The sequence below is a fragment of the Leptonychotes weddellii genome, chromosome 3, assembly GCF_054177405.1.
Source record: "Leptonychotes weddellii isolate Sample4059 chromosome 3, ASM5417740v2, whole genome shotgun sequence".
NCBI lineage: Eukaryota > Metazoa > Chordata > Mammalia > Carnivora > Phocidae > Leptonychotes > Leptonychotes weddellii.
In genome coordinates, this window is record NC_138371.1 from 63,082,707 (window position 1) to 63,100,240 (window position 17,534).

General features: G+C 38.8%; 1 protein-coding gene and 1 long non-coding RNA gene across 6 annotated transcripts in view; both read right to left on the reverse strand.

The window, feature by feature from the left end:
• The window catches only part of GCA (grancalcin), a 52,109-nt gene that overhangs the window by 15,739 nt on the left and 18,836 nt on the right, over window positions 1-17,534 (reverse strand). For 2 of the 5 annotated variants that reach the window (XM_081814302.1, XM_081814303.1), the window contains 2 exons: window positions 10,533-10,697; window positions 2,566-2,635 (listed from right to left, as the gene is read on the reverse strand). In XM_081814302.1, coding sequence (XP_081670428.1) covers window positions 2,566-2,635; window positions 10,533-10,676 — 214 coding nt within the window. In that variant the 5' untranslated portion in view covers window positions 10,677-10,697. Of the gene's footprint in view, window positions 1-2,565; window positions 2,636-10,532; window positions 10,698-12,594; window positions 13,382-17,534 lie in introns of those variants that run through there. The other 3 variants (XR_014143572.1, XM_081814301.1, XM_081814300.1) reach the window with 3 other exon arrangements.
• On the reverse strand, window positions 392-2,550 carry LOC145720537 (uncharacterized). The gene is made up of 2 exons (XR_014143575.1): window positions 594-2,550; window positions 392-535 (listed from the first exon to the last, which is right to left on the reverse strand). It is a non-coding gene; the product is annotated as an uncharacterized LOC145720537 (long non-coding RNA).

Below are 17,534 nucleotides of genomic sequence, written 5' to 3' on the forward strand. Positions count from 1 at the left end.
CTCTGAAAAACAAACTGAGGGTTCTAGAGGGGAGGGGGGTGGGAGGATGGGTTGGCCTGGTGGTGGGTATTGAGGAGGGCACGTTCTGCATGGAGCACTGGGTGTTATGCACAAACAATGAATCGTGGAACACTTCATCTAGAACTAATGATGTAATGTATGGGGATTAACATAAGAATAAAAAAAAATAAAATAAAAAAAGAACCTAAAAAAAAAAAGAAAGCCGAGAAGCAGCCTACTTCTCCGTGAGAAGATCCTGAACATTTAAGAATTGGTAGTATTTCTGAAAATGGGTATGAAGGTAGAGATAAAAACAGACCAGCTGAATATCTATTTAGGGAGCATTTAGAGCACCAAATCCCCTCTGCCTCAGATCCAGAGATGTCTATAATATTTATTCTAACCTCAGCAAAACCTGGGAATTTATACTCTGGAGAGGTCTCTGAACTGCAGGATATTAGGGACATACCCAAACCCCTAAATCCAATCCCCTAACACCTAACCTCGAACCCAAACCCTCACCCTAACACTAACCCTAACCCTAACCATCTGGAGAGGTTTCTGAACGGTAGAATACCAGGCACATACCCTACCTAACCCTAACCCTGACCCTAACTCTCACCCTAATCTTAACCCTAGATCTGAGAAACTGGCTTTCCAAACACATGATAAGAAAAGCTGAGAACCAGCCTAATTATCCTAGAGAAGACCCCAAACATTTAAAAATTGGCAGTATTTTCAGAAAGCAAGTGTTAAGATATAGATAAAACCAGGAGGACCAACTAAATATCTATTTAAAGAGTATTTAGAGCCCCCAACTCTCCTTGCCTCAAATTGGTAGATGGCTGCCATGTCAATTCTCACCCCACCAGAAGTCTGGGGTTTTATTCTCTGGAGAGGTCTGGGAACTGCAGGATACCAGGCACATACTGGAACCCTAACCCCAGGCTATCTGGTAAAAATAAGGCATTTAAGTGACAGTTTATCAAAGACTGAGAACCCTGCTGAGTCTTCCCTCCTCCTTTCCTACCAGACAACCAGCCCAAAAGGAAATCTCTAAACATACTGTTGCATAACAAACTGCCCCACCAAACCACCAGATGTGGAAGTCTACAGTCAATACCAAACCATGACCTCAGAGCTTCTCACCTGCATTTTAGTTCAATACGTGCAACTAAGGATCATCAGACACCCGAGAAAAGCCATCTAACATGAAAGACAACAAAACAAACTGGAAAAAAATTTGGAGGAAACACAGTTGGTGAAAGAAGAAAAAACTCTGAAAAATGCATTAGCAACAAATACAAAAATACAGTTTCAGAGAGATAGGGAAGACATCACATACATGAAAAAAGAAGAGAAGCTCTTGCATTTTAAGAACATGATAGCAGATAAAAAAAAAAAAACTGAATAGAAGATTCAAAAAATAAACCTGAGGAAATCTCCCCACAGAGGAAAACCAGAGATAGGAGAAAAAAATATTAAGAAAAGCGAGCAGTCTAAATGAGAGACATTCCAGAAGCAAAAATTGAGAAAACATCACTCAAGAAAATGTCTCAGAACTAAAGCAAATGAATTCCCAGTCTGGGAATGCCCACTGAGTTCCCACACAACACAACCAGGCACATCATTATGAAATTCCAAACCTGGCACGAAGAGAAGATCTCACAAGCCTCCACAGTGAAAAAACTGACATACTGGCAGGAAACAGAAGATAAAGTAACAGTGGATGCTAGAAACAATGGAGCAATGTCTTTATAATTCTGAATGAAAATGATCTGTAATGCAGAGTTCCATACCTGGTCACTTAATTCTGTGGACAGAATGAAAGCATTTTCAGATAAAGTCTAAAAAGACTTTCCTCCCATGCACTCTCTTACTGAGAAGCTAGTTACTTTTATATTTTATTGTATTTTTTAAAATGACTAGAGATGAAATAAAAGGGAGATCCAACTCAAAAGGGCATGGAAAGTCAGTTCCAGAATGATGGTGAAGGAATGATAGGTTTGCAGCTATGCATAGAAAGTAGACCACAATAAAAAGCTCCAGAATGATGATTAATTTCAGAAAAAGTAAAACAGTATATAAAAAGGGAAATTAATCATACATTATCACAAGACAGAAAAAGAACATTTAGAAAATAACAATAAGGCAAGTACTGATTACTGACCTAACAAAAATTACTATACAGCTATACTGGATGGAGTAAGATTGGGAAGCATTCCAGTGTGGAGTACTGGGACAAGAGTGAGTTTCAAGTTCCAAGAGAGTTAATTCTCATCTTCCATAGCTGGATATCAATTGTTAATCATTAAAACTGAAAATCTATAGTGATAAAAGGATGCTATTTTGAGATCCGGAGGCAAATTTCAAAAGAATCAGCTGCAAAAGCTGAATGAGATTTCCTCTAAGAGTGGTTAATATCAGGGAGATAATTATGCACAAGGAACAGTTATTTTCACAATAAGCTTTGCATAACTATTTGACTCTTTAAATTATGTGCATATACAACTGTGATAAAAAGATTTTAAAAAGTATTTTAAAAGGGGGGGGGGATGATCTCACGAGAATAAGTTCCATTAATTCCAGACTGTGTCAAACATTTCTGAAGTTCCTCAGCATCCACTTCACCATCCTGTCAAAAAATAATTATAATCAGATTTAATGCACAATTACATCAAATCATATTAACATGCTGATTGGCTGTTTTAGGCCAATCAATAAATATGCATTCTTTAAAACATTACAATCAACTACAAAATTATAGAGGTAATTACTGACAGCAAAGGCATATTACAAAACAGCATACAAAATAATTTTTTCATAATCAACTTATATTCTATTAATATTTAAGCACTTCAAGTATAATTTATTTTTTCTACTTCTGAGAAACAGCATAATCATTCTGACCTATAATAGGTCAAAATATTAATCTTGTGAGAATCATTGTACCTCTACTTAAAATCAAAAAATGACCAAAATGTGTTCAGAAAAATCTCAAAACTGTTCCCCTAATGCCCTTCTCATGGGATATGAAGCTGTAACTGGAAGGAGAGAATAACTTCCTCCCCACTCCCCCCATTACCCCCAGCAAAATTTTGGAGTCATACTGCATCTTGTTGCTATTCTTCTGATTATTTCCCAAACATTCTTGTTTGAACTTATTATGGGAAATAAAAATTTTTTAACGCAAACAAGAAATCACAATGGAAGTGAAACAGGCTGAATATTCTCATTACGTTTCAGTACCTCATCCTATTTTCTACAAAAATATACAGAGTAAATTACTTGGAAGCATCATAAATACTGTCACAAATGCAAAACAACAGCTCTGATATAGGATCAGGGAAGCAAATTTAAAACAGGAACTTTGTAAGAGTTCATTTTTGTAAGAGACCTGGGAAATAAAGAAAATTTTTACAACCAACTTCCAAGAAGTATTATAAATACTCATATTCTAATGAATCTTTAACAAGGAATTCCTTATAACAAAAATTCCAGTGGTTCTCTCAGGAATTAAAACAATTAAATTCTTTCCATTGGATCATCCATGTGCCTACAGAGAGTATCTAAGTGTTCCTTTCTCTGCCATGCATAGTTCCGGGATTTGATTACAAAACTTCAATAAATTCTAGACTAAGAAAATTACTTTAAAAAAATTAGCCATATGTTTAGAATTAAAAGTAGGTTAGCAACTTTTCCTCCAATGATAAAGACTTTAGAAGGAATTTTTATTTAAACAATTACCTACTTTCCTATTATATCAAACCATTATTATATTTCAAGACTTTGAAAAACTACGCACACACTTCTAACATGATCTAAGAAATCATCAGTAAACAAAACAAAACAAACAAAACAATCAATGAGGTCCTCAGCTGCCACTGTCAATGGTATCTCACTGAAATGATGGCACAGATGCCAAGTCACTGTCAGTTACTGCAGAGTGAATTTTGAAAACACTCTTTTACAAATTACTAAAACAGAAGCAAAAGAAGGAAATGACTTTTCTCTTTTTTAATTTAAAAAGGTCTCCTATCTTCACTACACTAAATATAACATGTTTATAAATTGCCTCTTTCTTTAACTTTCTTTTTTTTTTTGAAGATTTTTTTTTTTTTTAGATTTTATTTATTTATTTGAGAGAGAGAGAGACAGAGATAGTGAGAGAGAGCACAAGTGGGGGGGAGAGGGAGAAGCAGGCTCCCCACAGAGCAAGGATTTATTTGTCAGAGAGAGAGAGAAAGAGACAGAGAGCACAAGCAGGGGGAGCAGCAGGCAGAGGGAGAAGCAGGCTCCCTGCTGAGTAAGGAGCCCGATGTGGAACTCGATCCCAGGACCCTGGGAATCACGACCTGAGCTGAAGGCAGACGCTTAACCGACTGAGCCACCCAGGTGTCCCTTTCTTTAACTTTTCTTAAGTGGGAAAATGATACTAAACCTGAGAATAAAATTAGTGAGAATTACTAAGCTTCATCAATTTTATTCCTCATTTATAAAAATAACATTGTGCAAACAGGCTCGAAATTAAAACTTTCTATAAAAGAGCAATTCGAATTTACTAAAACCCTTGACCAATACAATTAAAATGAAGCAAATCCATCCTATGTGGTCCGATGATAACAGGAGCTTCTTTTGTAACATTTCACAGAAAAGTCCACTTAGCACATAGAGGACCTTTCTCTGGATTCTTTCTGTACATTCAAAGACAAAGAAGGGACCCTGAAGAGTATGGAAATTCTTTTGTAGAAAAAGAACAAAGATTATAGAGGAAGCAAAGTTGAAAAGTAGTAGGTTCAAAAGACCCAGAAAAAGTCATTATAAATTTGAGTTAAGGAATGTAAATAGTATTTTAGTCTTTGTTAACCTTTTTGAATGAGTGAAACTAAGAAACACATCTCACTGTTTTCTCTCCCACAAAATAAAAAAAAGAGCTTTAAACTCCATGCATCAAATTTCTACATGCTTATTTATCTGCAAGGTCTATGCTTCCTTCCCCACGCTGCTTTGCACTGCTACAAGGTAGAATGCAGTCTGTCTGTGTCTTGTACTTCAGAACTGAATGTGTAATCTTCCTATGAAAAACCAAGATTATTATTTTACGAGTTCAGAATTAAATGCTATAAAACTCAGGGCATTTTCCATTACATTCATCAAAAGGTCCCAGTGCAGGGGCACCTGGGTGGCTCAGTCTGTTGAGCATGGGACTCTTGTTTCCCCTTCCAATCATAATCTCAGGATCCTGGGATTGAGCCCCAAGGGCGGTTCCACACTCAGCTGGGAGTCTGCTTGAGAGTCTCTCCCTTTCCCTCCGTCCCTCCCCCCACTTTCTCTCTCTCCCTTTCTCTGTCTCTCAAAAATGAATAAATCTTTTTTAAAAATTGGATATTTATTCATCATAGATTTTTTGCATTAATTTTTTAATATGGGGTTAAAACATTATTTATCACAATTATTAAATTTTTTAAGCCCCCTTCAATTTAAAGGTGAGTCTCTCATTTGCCTTACCCTAGCTGGACCTTAAGCCACTTAGCAATACAACAGCAAGTTAGGGGACCTTCTATGGCAATGGAGAAGGAAAATAATTGTGAGAGAAAAAGACATTTATTTCTCTAACTAAATATATGTGAGGCTCATTGCTTTATTTGAATAGTTTGTTTTTCAAACTGTATGAAGCTAATTTATACATATGAAATTCCAAACTTAAATTGGGTTTGGGTACACCACATGGTCAAAAACTAGGAAGTAGAGTGAGGGCAGATGTGAAGTCAGGCAGGGGGCATGCTTCTGAGGACTTCACAAGGCATGGGGAATGTGAGTGGCTCACTGCCTGAAAGCAGGAAGTGAGACGGGACATTCTACTCAGGACAAGGAGCAAAACAAAACAAACAAAATATACTATAGACTGTTGTCTGATGATACCACTTCTGAGAAGTGGAAGGCTTAGGAAAGCAGGACTAAAATGCTAAGCTAAGCTACCCCCCCGTTTGCTGATGGGATCTGCAATACCACTGCCAGGTAGGTGGTGTATTTCATGAACTGTCATGAAATCGGATTCTGGACACAATCAAGGTGGGGACAATCACAAAACCACTAGATAAGGAAGAATGACATGAGGACCAAAGCTACTTTGTACAGACAGTTAAGGAAAGCCTCACTGAGGCTGATAAAGTGAATTCACCTATAACTGAATCACTGATAGGTGAATTTCCTTATAGGGTGAATTGACTTATTCATTCATAAAGTGAATTTCGAGGAAGATCTGAAGGAAGTAAAGGAGCAAGCTATGCAGATATCTGAGGGAAGAGTGTTCTAGGCCTGAGCTGTCCAATATAGTGGCCACTAGCCATATATTCCACTGTGCCCTGAAACATGGCTAGTCTGATCTGAGATGTTCTGTAAGTGTAAAATACATGCCAGATTTCAAAGACTTAGTAACAACAAAAATATACCACACCCTATTAATAACTTTTATATTGATTACATATTGGTATATTAGTATTTCTGATATATTGGGTTAAATAAAATATACTATTAATTTCACTTTTTTGTTTTTATTTTTTAAAATGTACTAACAGAGGCTTCAAAACTACATATGTGGCTTATGTTTGTGGCTTTTGTTATGTTTATTTTGGACAGTGCTGTTCTAGGCAAAGAGAACAAGCATAAAGATCAGAGAATGCTCTCTCAGTGTTGCCATAATCTTCGCCTGTTTACCTTTAGCACTTCTTTCCTGGTACCATTATCATTCCCTGTGTGTCTGTCTCCCTTACTAGGCAGAACTCTTCTAAGTCAGGATCTGAGTTTCACTCATCTTTGCATCCCCAAGCCCTAGTACAGTACATAGTACAAAGCAGGTTGGTTGTCTGGTGGAATGAAGACAATTACCACTGGTTCTTCGTTCAACTATAGTCATTTCTAACAGTTTGTGGCCACATCCATTTACTATTTCAAAAGGCTGAAAATATTACAACCTCGCATTCAAGTGTCGATTAAATTTAAAAAATCTAAAATCTAATTAATGAGTGAAATTCTATTTTACATGAGCTTTTCCAGTATTCTGAGGGTCCGAAAAACAACCTGAACAGCTTTTCTACAGTTATTACCACCAGAAAGCATTCTCCTAGTATACTACACTACCTCATACTCATATTTCATACATTTTATGAAAACATGTTACCTTAATTGACTAACAGACTAACAAGTAATGTCTTCCCAAATTATATGTAGGAAATCTAAGTGATCTTTTTGGATCTCCTTACTGCAGTCTGAGCTAATGATAATGACCAACTCTATGAACCCTAACCAAAAAAAGAGCATTAGTGGTAGAAAACTACATTTTCTAATTGAATAAGAGCTTTAATTATTAGTTAGATAATGAACAAAAAATTAGTTGCCATTGGTTAGGTTAACTAATAGGCAGCAAGATTTTGAAATGATACCCAAGTTCAAGTTCTCTTTGTTCAGTTATTAAACCTTAATCTCCACTTACTCATTTATAATAAAAGGGTACATCCATCCTGCCTACCTCACAGAGCTGCTGTGTGAAAAAGCAGAAGCAGTATGCACACTCAAGTTAAAGTTGTTGGTATTATTGACATGCATGTGTGTGTGCGTGTGTGTGTGTATGTGTATTTGCAAAGGTACAAACCAGAATTTCCCCTTATCAACTGATGATTGAATCACTACTGTTCAAAAAATGTTATCCAATAAAAAGGAACACTGTAGAAACCTTTAATTGGACATTTCTCATAGAACATCATTAATTATGAGACCATCAAAAAAAAAATACAGATGCAGAAGTGAGTTCAGTAAACTCACCTGATTCCTTAAAGCTAGGCAAAATTCAACATACAAAAGAATTGCTTAAATATTTAGACTGAACATTGAAGATGAGACAGTTTATGCATCCATCTAATATATTTTTTTATTTTACATTTTTTTTATTTTATCATGTTATGTTAATCACCATATATTACATCATTAGTTTTTGATGTAGTGTTCCATGATTCATTGTTTGTGTATAACATCCATTGCTCCATTCAGTAGGTGCCCTCTTTAATACCTATCACCATGCAACACATGCCCTCCTTAATACCCATCACCAGGCTAACCCATCCCCCTACCCCCCTCCCCTCTAGAACCCTCAGTTTGTTTCTCAGAGTCCATAGTCTCTCATGGTTCATCTCCCCCTCTGATTTCCCCCCCCTTCATTTACCATCTAATAAATTTATTGAATAATTAATATATTCCTAGTGCTTACTTGATAAAGGAGAAAATGACAAGGGTCATGTCCTCATGGAGTTTTACTATTCAAAAGCACAAAACTAGGGGTACCTGGGTGGTGCAGTCGGTTAAGCATGCCACTGTTGGTTTCAGCTGAGGTCATGATCTCAGGGTCATTAGACCAAGCGCCCCCACCCCCATCAGGTTCTGCACTTAATGCGAAGACTGCTTGAGATTCTCTCTCTCTCTCTCCTTCTCCCTCTGCCCCTCTCCCCACCTAAAATAAATAAATCTTCAAAAGCACAAAACTATGAAAAATTTAAGGCAAATATCAAATAGTACAAACATGCAAATTATTGTTCACAACTGTAAGCCTGAAAGAGTTCAGAAGTCAAATAAAAGTTTCTAAATATATATGCCTAGTTCCTATGTTTTAAGTTGTAATTTTGTAAAATAGATTATATGGTCAATTATAGATAACAGATTTATTCCCCACATTACACTACTTAAGAGCTCTTTGCAGATAAGAATGGTATCATGTAACAGCATTGCATTTAGCTGCAAAAAATAGAAAATACTGGGGCGCCTGGGTGGCTCAGTCATTAAGCGTCTGCCTTCGGCTCAGGTCATGATCCCAGGGTCCTGGGATCAAGCCCCGCATCAGGCTCCCTGCTCAGCGGGAAGCCTGCTTCTCCCTCTCCCACTCCCCCTGTTTGTGTTCCTGCTCTCGCTATCTCTCTCTGTCAAATAAATAAATAAATAAATAAAATAAAATCTTTAAAAAAAAAAAATAGAAAATACTATCAAAGAGGTTTAAACCAATAAGGGTTTATTGTTTTATACAAGAAGTCTGAGGCTAGGCAGAACAGGACTGTATGGCAACTTCACAATGCCATCACTCTCTTTACATTTTTCTATATATCCCATCCAATGGCCTTTATCTCAAGCTTGTTGACTCAAGGTACCAAGATCGCTGCCGCACTTCCATACCTCAAGTTCCCTTTCCAGGCAGGAAGAATTAAGGAGCAAAAAGGGCCAACACTAGTTGCCAGGAAGGTTTTTCTCATTTAGGAAAGGAAAGCATCCTAAAGAAATTACACCTACATCGCAATGGCCAGTCCTGTGGCATACGGCTACCTTTACAAGATTCAAAGGCGTCCGGGATGGTATTAGGGTTTTTCCAACTCCTACCACAGAAGGGAAAAAGAGGTTGTGAATGGAACTGGGGTCACCAAAATAAAGTGTCCACCATATATAATAATTCTGTGTATATCCTCTATTTCTAGCCAAGCATATGGGATCTAGTGAACACTAAAGTGAATGAATAATAAATGAAAATGTTATCAAAGTTCTGTGAAATTCTAACTATTCCATAAGTTTTTCTTGGTGAGTCTAAAAGAAGAGATACAGACTGTGACTAAGACTCAAGTGTGAATCTGTCTCTTCTCACTAGTCTGATATTTGAACCTCCATTCTGCTCTGTTGTCTTTACCCTTTCTTGACTGGTTTACCATCAAGTCTCTCCCAGAACCATTCACAATTTAAAAATCTCCTTTTTGATACTCTGTCCCAGCTTCTTCAAGGAGACTAACATATAGATCACGTAGATCTCTTTTCCCCAATCCTCTTTGGCTCAGTCGTCATGCACCACAGCTTCCAGTCTTAGTGAAATGAACAATGTGTCAGGCATCACACTAACAGACTTCTAAAAATGAAATAATTGGGGCGCTTGGGTGGCTCAGTCGATTAAGTGTCTGCCTTCGGCTCAGGTCACGATCTCGGGGTCCTAGGATGGAGAGCCCCGCGTTGGGCTCCCTGCTCAGTGGGGAGTCTGCTTTTCCCTCCGCCCCTCACCCTGCTCATGCGCTCTCTTTCTCTCTCACATAAATAAAATCTTTTAAAATAAATAAATAAATTTTTAAAAATTAAAAAAATAAAATAATTATGACTACCCTCATCTCTGATCTCAAGAGAAAAATTAGTCTAGATAAGTTTAAAATATAAATTTCATATACATTTAAAATGACATACTAAATAATAGAGTTGACATTTCTTTTATTTTTTTTGAAGATTTTATTTATTTATTTAATTGACAGAGAGAGAGAGAGAGACATCAAGAGAGGGAACACAAGCAGGGGGAGTGAGAGAGGGAGAAGCAGGCTTCCCGCCAAGCAGGGAGCCCAATGTGGGGCTCCATCCCAGGACCCTAGAACCATGACCTGAGCCAAAGGCAGCAGAGTTGACATTTCTTTTAAACAGCAATGCTTTCAAAAACTGATGTTTGTGCCATATATTTAACATCTCACCTGTCCAGCAACAGCAGTGAAGTATGTCCACATGGGGTCTCCCACTGAGGAATAACTATCAGAATATGCTGGGTATCCACCACGCAGTAGGTTTGGCCCTGTTCCTGGCACTGGCTGTCCCATTTGCATCTGCATTCCTGGCATCTGACCACTAAAACTTCCAAACTATAAGAGTGAAAAAGGATAAGGTTACTAATACAAATATTACCTGTTATCCACCAAAATTGGCTTAAAAGAAAATACTTATGAGGAGTCCACTGAAAAGCAAGAATAAAAAGAAATACTAAAAGCAACCGAATTCACTATCACAAAAGCTATTAGCTACAAAATGCTACATGTCCTGCATTAGGACATAATTCAGTTCATTAACACATTATCCAACATCAAAAGAAGTGTAACAGAAAAAAAAACTTTCTAGCCTCTGAGAACTTAATCTAACAGATGAGCATAAAGCACACTTTTTAAGTGTTTACCATCAACATCACCGAAATAAACAAAAAGCAAAAAAATTTCACCTACAGTCAAACTAAGAAGTAGTATACTTCAGATACATACTTAGAAGAATACATGGTAAATATAATGAAACTGTGAACAAGTCATGGGAAACTGTATAGAATGCAAACATCCTCTCCATCAGAAAATATTTATTTTTAAAAAAGCAAGACACCAATAAACAGATCAATCAAGTGATTAATTCCAACAACAATCTTCAAAACTAATAAGAAAAACAGTAAGAATACCAACAAAAATAATACACAGCTAATATTTACTGAGAGTTTATAGCCCAGGTACTAAGTACTTTCCATTATGTGCTTTGATTTTCCAAAAACTTTCTGAGGTATGAAACTACTATGTCCTTTTTGTCATTGAGAACCTAAAACTTCACAAGGTTTCCTAAATTGGCTAAGGTCAAATAACTAGTAAGAAGGAGACCATGGTTCAAATGCAGGTATTCTGATGGTTGTTTCCTACTATGGCTATGGCTTCTCTCTACTTTTCTCACTTTGGAACTTGGTATACATTTTTAATACCTTAGAAAGGCATTTTACTGAGCATTTTTATGAGTCTGGAAGAGAAAGAAGTATCAAGATTGTTTGTTATTCCATATTGAACAAAAATCTTGACCTGCATCCTTGAAGGATGATTTCTGCCAGAAGGCAAAAAGAAAAAAAAAGAATTCTAAAATGGGGAGGGGGAGGGAGCGGGAAGCAAGTAGTCAAAAGGTCGGATACTACCAGTAGTCTGAAGAGCTGTGCGGCTGGATGTATAAGGGTAAAGGTATGGAGGAAGTGTTGGAGCTCCAAAAAATGCACTTCAAACTCCAGGAAATACACAACTAAATTACGAAGCAATGAAGTACAAGTAAACAGTAAATGTTAAAACAATATAATGGATTAAAAACAAACAAAAAAAGATGGGATTTTTTCAAAGTTGCTTCTTTTAAAAAGAGAAAAGACCATCAAAAGAGACCCAAAAAGGCAATTTCAGGAATTAAAGTATATAACCACAAATTACAAACTTCCAACTCTCAAAGGAGACTAAGGATAAACAATTATGTAAGAAAGAGTAACCTAATCCTTCCCACCTCCCAAAAAAGTCTAGAACAGATTGCCCTTGGTAGAATAGTAAAAATTAAGAGACATTTGGCATATCTTAATTTATCCATAAGCAACTTAAAGGACAGAAAACAAGAAGTGGCCAAAAATTCAGAAAGAGGACGTCTAGCAAAACTGAGGAAGGTGGGGGTGGACCACAAAATATTACTGGAACAAGAAAAGGCCGCTTTTGTTCCTCCAATCCAGGAGGCAATTTTCCAAAATCACAGCACCATCCCTGCCTCACAAGGACTCGCTTAAAGGGGCCCCCAGGGACCAGAAAACCTGTGGCTCCCTGCTCAACCCTGGCCCCAGGTTCCAACACCGCGCGGTGCCTCAAATCCGCGGAGTACCAGAGACCCGTCAAACCAAGCGGAGGGAGGGGGCGGACCCCGCACGCTGGCACCGCCCGCGGAGGCGCCCCACCCCGCGGGGGCGGAGGCGGTGGAGAAGCTGCCAGGACTCACCGCTCCTCCGTATCCCGGGTAGGCCATGACGACGCGAGCAGGCGTCCCCCGTCACCCTTCTAGTCAGCGTCAGCCCTACTGGGGAAGGGCGAAGATGCAGGTGCAGGGCAGATGCAGAGGCAGGTGAGGCTGAAAGACGCGCTTGCAACGCGGTTTACTTCCCTGAGAGCGCCCCTTTCCGGAGTCCAACCCCGCCCTTCTCGGTTCCGATTGGCTGAGCTCCGCCTTTCGGAGCCCAGGCAGCCGAAGCCCGCTCCTTCCCGGAGTCTAGTCCCACCCATCTCATCTCTGATTGGCTTCACGCACCCAGCCCCCTTTTGTTCGGCTCCTATTGGCTCGCTCAGGTCTCGCGCTCTCTCCTCACTAAACTACAGAAGGCTTTGCTCCGGGAACATTCACTCTTTTTGGCTAGGCTCTCCACGCTGAAGTTTCCTTTCTTCCGAGAACCCGCAAACCCGCCAGTCCATGACTTCTTTTAGTCTACTCCTCTGTTCTTTTGAGCTGGACTTCTAAATCTACATCTGTGAATTTCAAAACTTTCCGTTACTCACATTTATTTTTGCGTAGTGTTGACGTCACAACACCAAAACTTTGAAGGCTTTATCTCTGCCCCAAGGGGAGTGCTTCTGAGCTAAAACCCACTTGATGCGAAATTTTACCAAAAGGTTACTTGTAGTTTGGTGGATAAATGGCGAATAGAGTTGCCAGAGTTAGCAAATAAAAATACAGGATGTCCAGGTAAATTCCATTTTCAAATAAACAATGATTTTTTAAAATGTACTTTTCCCAAATATCACACGAGACATACGCTTACTGTAAAAAAAATCATTCACTGTTTATACATTAATATACAGGATAGCCTGTATATTTTCTGACAACTCTACCAATGACTCACTCTTAGGATGTGCCTCCTAATTATATCCACTGATGGGAACAGCTTGGTTTTTATCACTTGGTGAAAAGTTAAACAGTTACTTTAATTTATTAAGTAATAGTAATTGACAGTTCTGCTTTTCTCTGGAACTCAGATGAATTTTGTAGCTCTGGCTTTAAAAGGACAGGATGCAATATACATACACCAAACAACAGGGCAGGTGTAGCTTTAGCTTAAAAACAAAGAAAAAGAGCAGGATGATATTATCTCTGAAGCATATGACAACCGCTAAAATGTTTCTTAAAAATAAGGATGTGGGGGGGAAACGTTAGCTGTCTATTAGCAGAGGAAAACCACCTTGCAAAGCTGAGTAATAATTGCCCAGCTACACTACAGAGAAGGAACATGTTGTACCTTGTGAAACTTAATTTTATCAGAAAGAGGCAGAGAGAAAGGAAGATTGCTAATGTACAAGCCGCTCTTGAGAAAGTGTGTGTTAGTTCCTCTAACACAGTAAGAAATAATTTAGGCAATAAGGTTAGATTATTAGAATAAATAAATAGAGGGAGATGATAAAACCTACTTGATAAGAGGGAAAACATATGACTGTTAAAGCATCAAGTGATAATGCACTACAAAGCAAAACAAATTGTTGCAAGGTTTTATTCTAATTGAGAAATGCTCAGAGGGCATTGAGTGTTTTATATTTACAGTGTTAGTCTAAATCTCTGGTCAGAATTTTTGTTCATTTTTTTCATAATAATAGTCTTACATTTGTATTGCATTTACGTATGTTGGGGGTCAAGTCTCCATGATTCTCTTGCATTTCTACACACATAGTTTCAAAGATAGGGAGAGTATTTCCCTCAAGGGCAGAGAAATTTGTTGCAGGATAACAAAGATAATCTGTCCCTCCAGGGCAAAGTTTGGGTTGGTTTGTTAGCATGACAGTCCTAAATTTGGACTTCTCCATTCTGATCCGAACCCTGGCTGCTTGTGCAGCACCTGCCTCGAAGCTCAGTTCAACCTGGGGACACTTGGGAGCAAGAAGAATCTATGAGAGCCTGAAGGTCACGCTGCCTGTGGTGCTATGAGTAATAAAACCCTTTGTCTCTGACAGAGGAATCTCATGCATCTGTCAACTTCTATGAAACTGTGGCAGGCTACCTGTTAGCTTACAAGTGGAATAAAATATCAGATCCCTCACAGTTCTTGGCAGTGTATCTCCTTAGAGAAACAGTTTCCTAGGGAAATTCCTACTGAAAGGCAGCAGAAGATGCCGTTCCAAAATATGCCACTTTGGCATAAGGATTATTTTGAATTGAAGGCAATTGAGAAGAAGCAGATAAAAGAAAAATCTCTCTGTTCTCCTTGTATTTGTCTAAAAGCAGGACATAAATTTACAAAAGTGTCCTTCTCCTCCCTCCCTCCCTCCCAGGAAGGACAAAGATTATTCCTCTGAGACAACTTTAGACCCTCAAAAATCGAGAAGATGCAGACCTAAATCTGCATAACAAATCTTACTCTTGTTTAGGGGCACCTGGGTGGCTCAGTCCTTACGCATCTGCCTTCCCCTCAGGTCATGATCCCAGCATCCTGGGATGGAGCCCCGCATCGGGCTCCCTGCTCCGCGGGAAGCCTGCTCCTCCCTCTCCCACTCCCCCTGCTTGTGTTACCTCTCTTGCTGTGTCTTTCTCTGTCAAATAAATAAATAAAATCTTGAAAAAAAAAATCTTACACTTGTTTACACTGCTTTTCCTGGTACCTCCCCACAACTAGCCTCCCCTCCCTTTCTTCCTTTTCTCTTTAGCTGAAGACGGTATCTAAGCTAGAGGCACCTCTGAGAGTTATTCATTTTTCCCTGGATATCTCCCATGTATACATGAGGATATATGTCAATAAACGTCTGGGTTTATTCTCTTGTTAATCTATTTTTTATTACAAGGGTCTCAGCCAAGAACTCAGAAAGGTAAAGGTAGAATTGCTTTACCTCTTGTACAGTACTGTGTACAATGTACCATGAGATACAAAGAGGTCTTTCAACACCACCATCTGCAGCATCTTTCTCTAAACTTCGTATTTCAAATTATAGGTTTTCTCGTATAGGAATTTAAAAATTCACTTGAGCCCAGAGCTTTTTTTAAGTAATAGTAATGAAAATTTGTTAGTATTATATGACCAGTATCATTTTATGAAAATGTAATGTATAAAAAGCCAATTTGAAATTATGCACTTTTGTTTCAGAAAACACGCCACTATTCTATAAAAATAGCTACTTATAGAGTGAACGCTGTGTAGTAAGGCACTGTGTGCTACGAGGGGCCATTCCTCAAAACAACCTCATCGGGTAATACTCTTAGTAACACCATTTCACACATGTGAAAGGTAAGGTGAAGACTTGTGTATCACTTATCCCCAGTTGTGCAGTTAGTAGCAAAGCTGAGATTAGAACCCAGGCAGCTTGGCTGTGGAATGAGTCTCTTTAACAATGCATTTTCCTCTCCCTGCCCACTCCCAACCACAGCATTTCAAAACATAGTAAAAACGATTTACACTATAGGAGGAAATTGTTTAAAGAGCAGAAAAACGGGGGCGCCTGGGTGGCTCAGTCGTTAAGCATCTGCCTTCGGCTTGGGTCATGGTCCCAGGGTCCTGGGATCAAGCCTCGCATCGGGTCCTGGGATCGAGCCCCGCATCCCCGCATCGGGCTCCCTGCTCGGCGGGAGGCCTGCTTCTCCCTCTCCCACTCCCCCTGCTTGTGTTCCTGCTCTCGCTGTCTCTCTCTGTCAAATAAATAAAATCTTTAAAAAAAAAAAAAAGAGCAGAGAAACGGCACACCAAGAACTAGACAAATAGACAAGAAAATGCATTGTTTTGACTAAAATTAGCCAATCACATTACTTCTCTTACACAGACATGTTTTCTGGTGCATGTTAAGCTTTCATGATTATGTCTACCTATGGTATTTCTTCCATATCTTGGTGACCTTTGGTCTTACCATAAATTTAGATATTCAATTAACCAGTACATTTTCTAGTACACTATAAAGACTGAATTATTTATGTTTTCCTTTCCTATCTGTTGCTACCTCATTTGCTTTCCCTCTATATAGAAGGGGGGCTGGGGGTAAGTGGAGGATGGGAGAGACAAGGACATGAGAGTCAGTAAAATTTTACTGCTCCTCAGCAAACTTCAGTTCCAGAGCCAGAGGGTACTTAACTCATAGAAATTATTTATATGCTAAATTCTAAAACAAGACATACCAGCTAATGAAAAACAACATTGGGGTGCCTAGGTGGCTCAGTTGGTTAAGCGTCTGCCTTCAGCTCTGGTCATGATCCTGGGGTCTTGGGATCAAGCCCCACATCAGGCTCTCTGCTTAGCGGGGAGCCTGTTTTTTTCCTCTCCCTCTGCCACACCTCCTGCTTGTGCTCTCTCTCTGTCAAATAAATAGATAACATCTTTAAGAAAAGAAAAAGAAAAACAACATTAATGGAGCTTATTTTATTTTTTAAACTTTTTTATAAGATTTTATTTACTTGAGAGAGAGCGAGAGAGCATGAGCAGGGGGAGCAGCAGAGGGAGAAGAAGAAGCAGACTCCCCTTTGAGCCGGGAGCCCGATGTGGGGCTCCATCCCAGGACCCTGGGATCATGACCTGAGCCAAAGGCAGATGCTTAACCCACTGAGCCACCCAGGCACTCCATGGAGCTTATTTTATATCATTAAGAAACTTAGACTGATTCATTTATTAAAAGACAATTTATTGAACATCTATAATGTAGCACTAGTTTAGATGGGAAGAAAAGTACACCAAGGTTGGGGGAATGTTTTTGCTCTTCTGGACACTCACATTCTAGCAGGAAGAACAAACAACAATAAGTAAAGACAATAAATAAAGTAGATGGTATGTTAGGAGATGAAAAATGCTACAGAACAAAAGGAAAATGAAAGCAGTGGTGGGGGAGTAAGGTGATGATATGGGAAATAAGAGCAGAAGAAAAATTATTAAATTTCCTTACTATTTACAGTCCATTGACAAGTCCTTGAAACAGGCAGAGTGACAT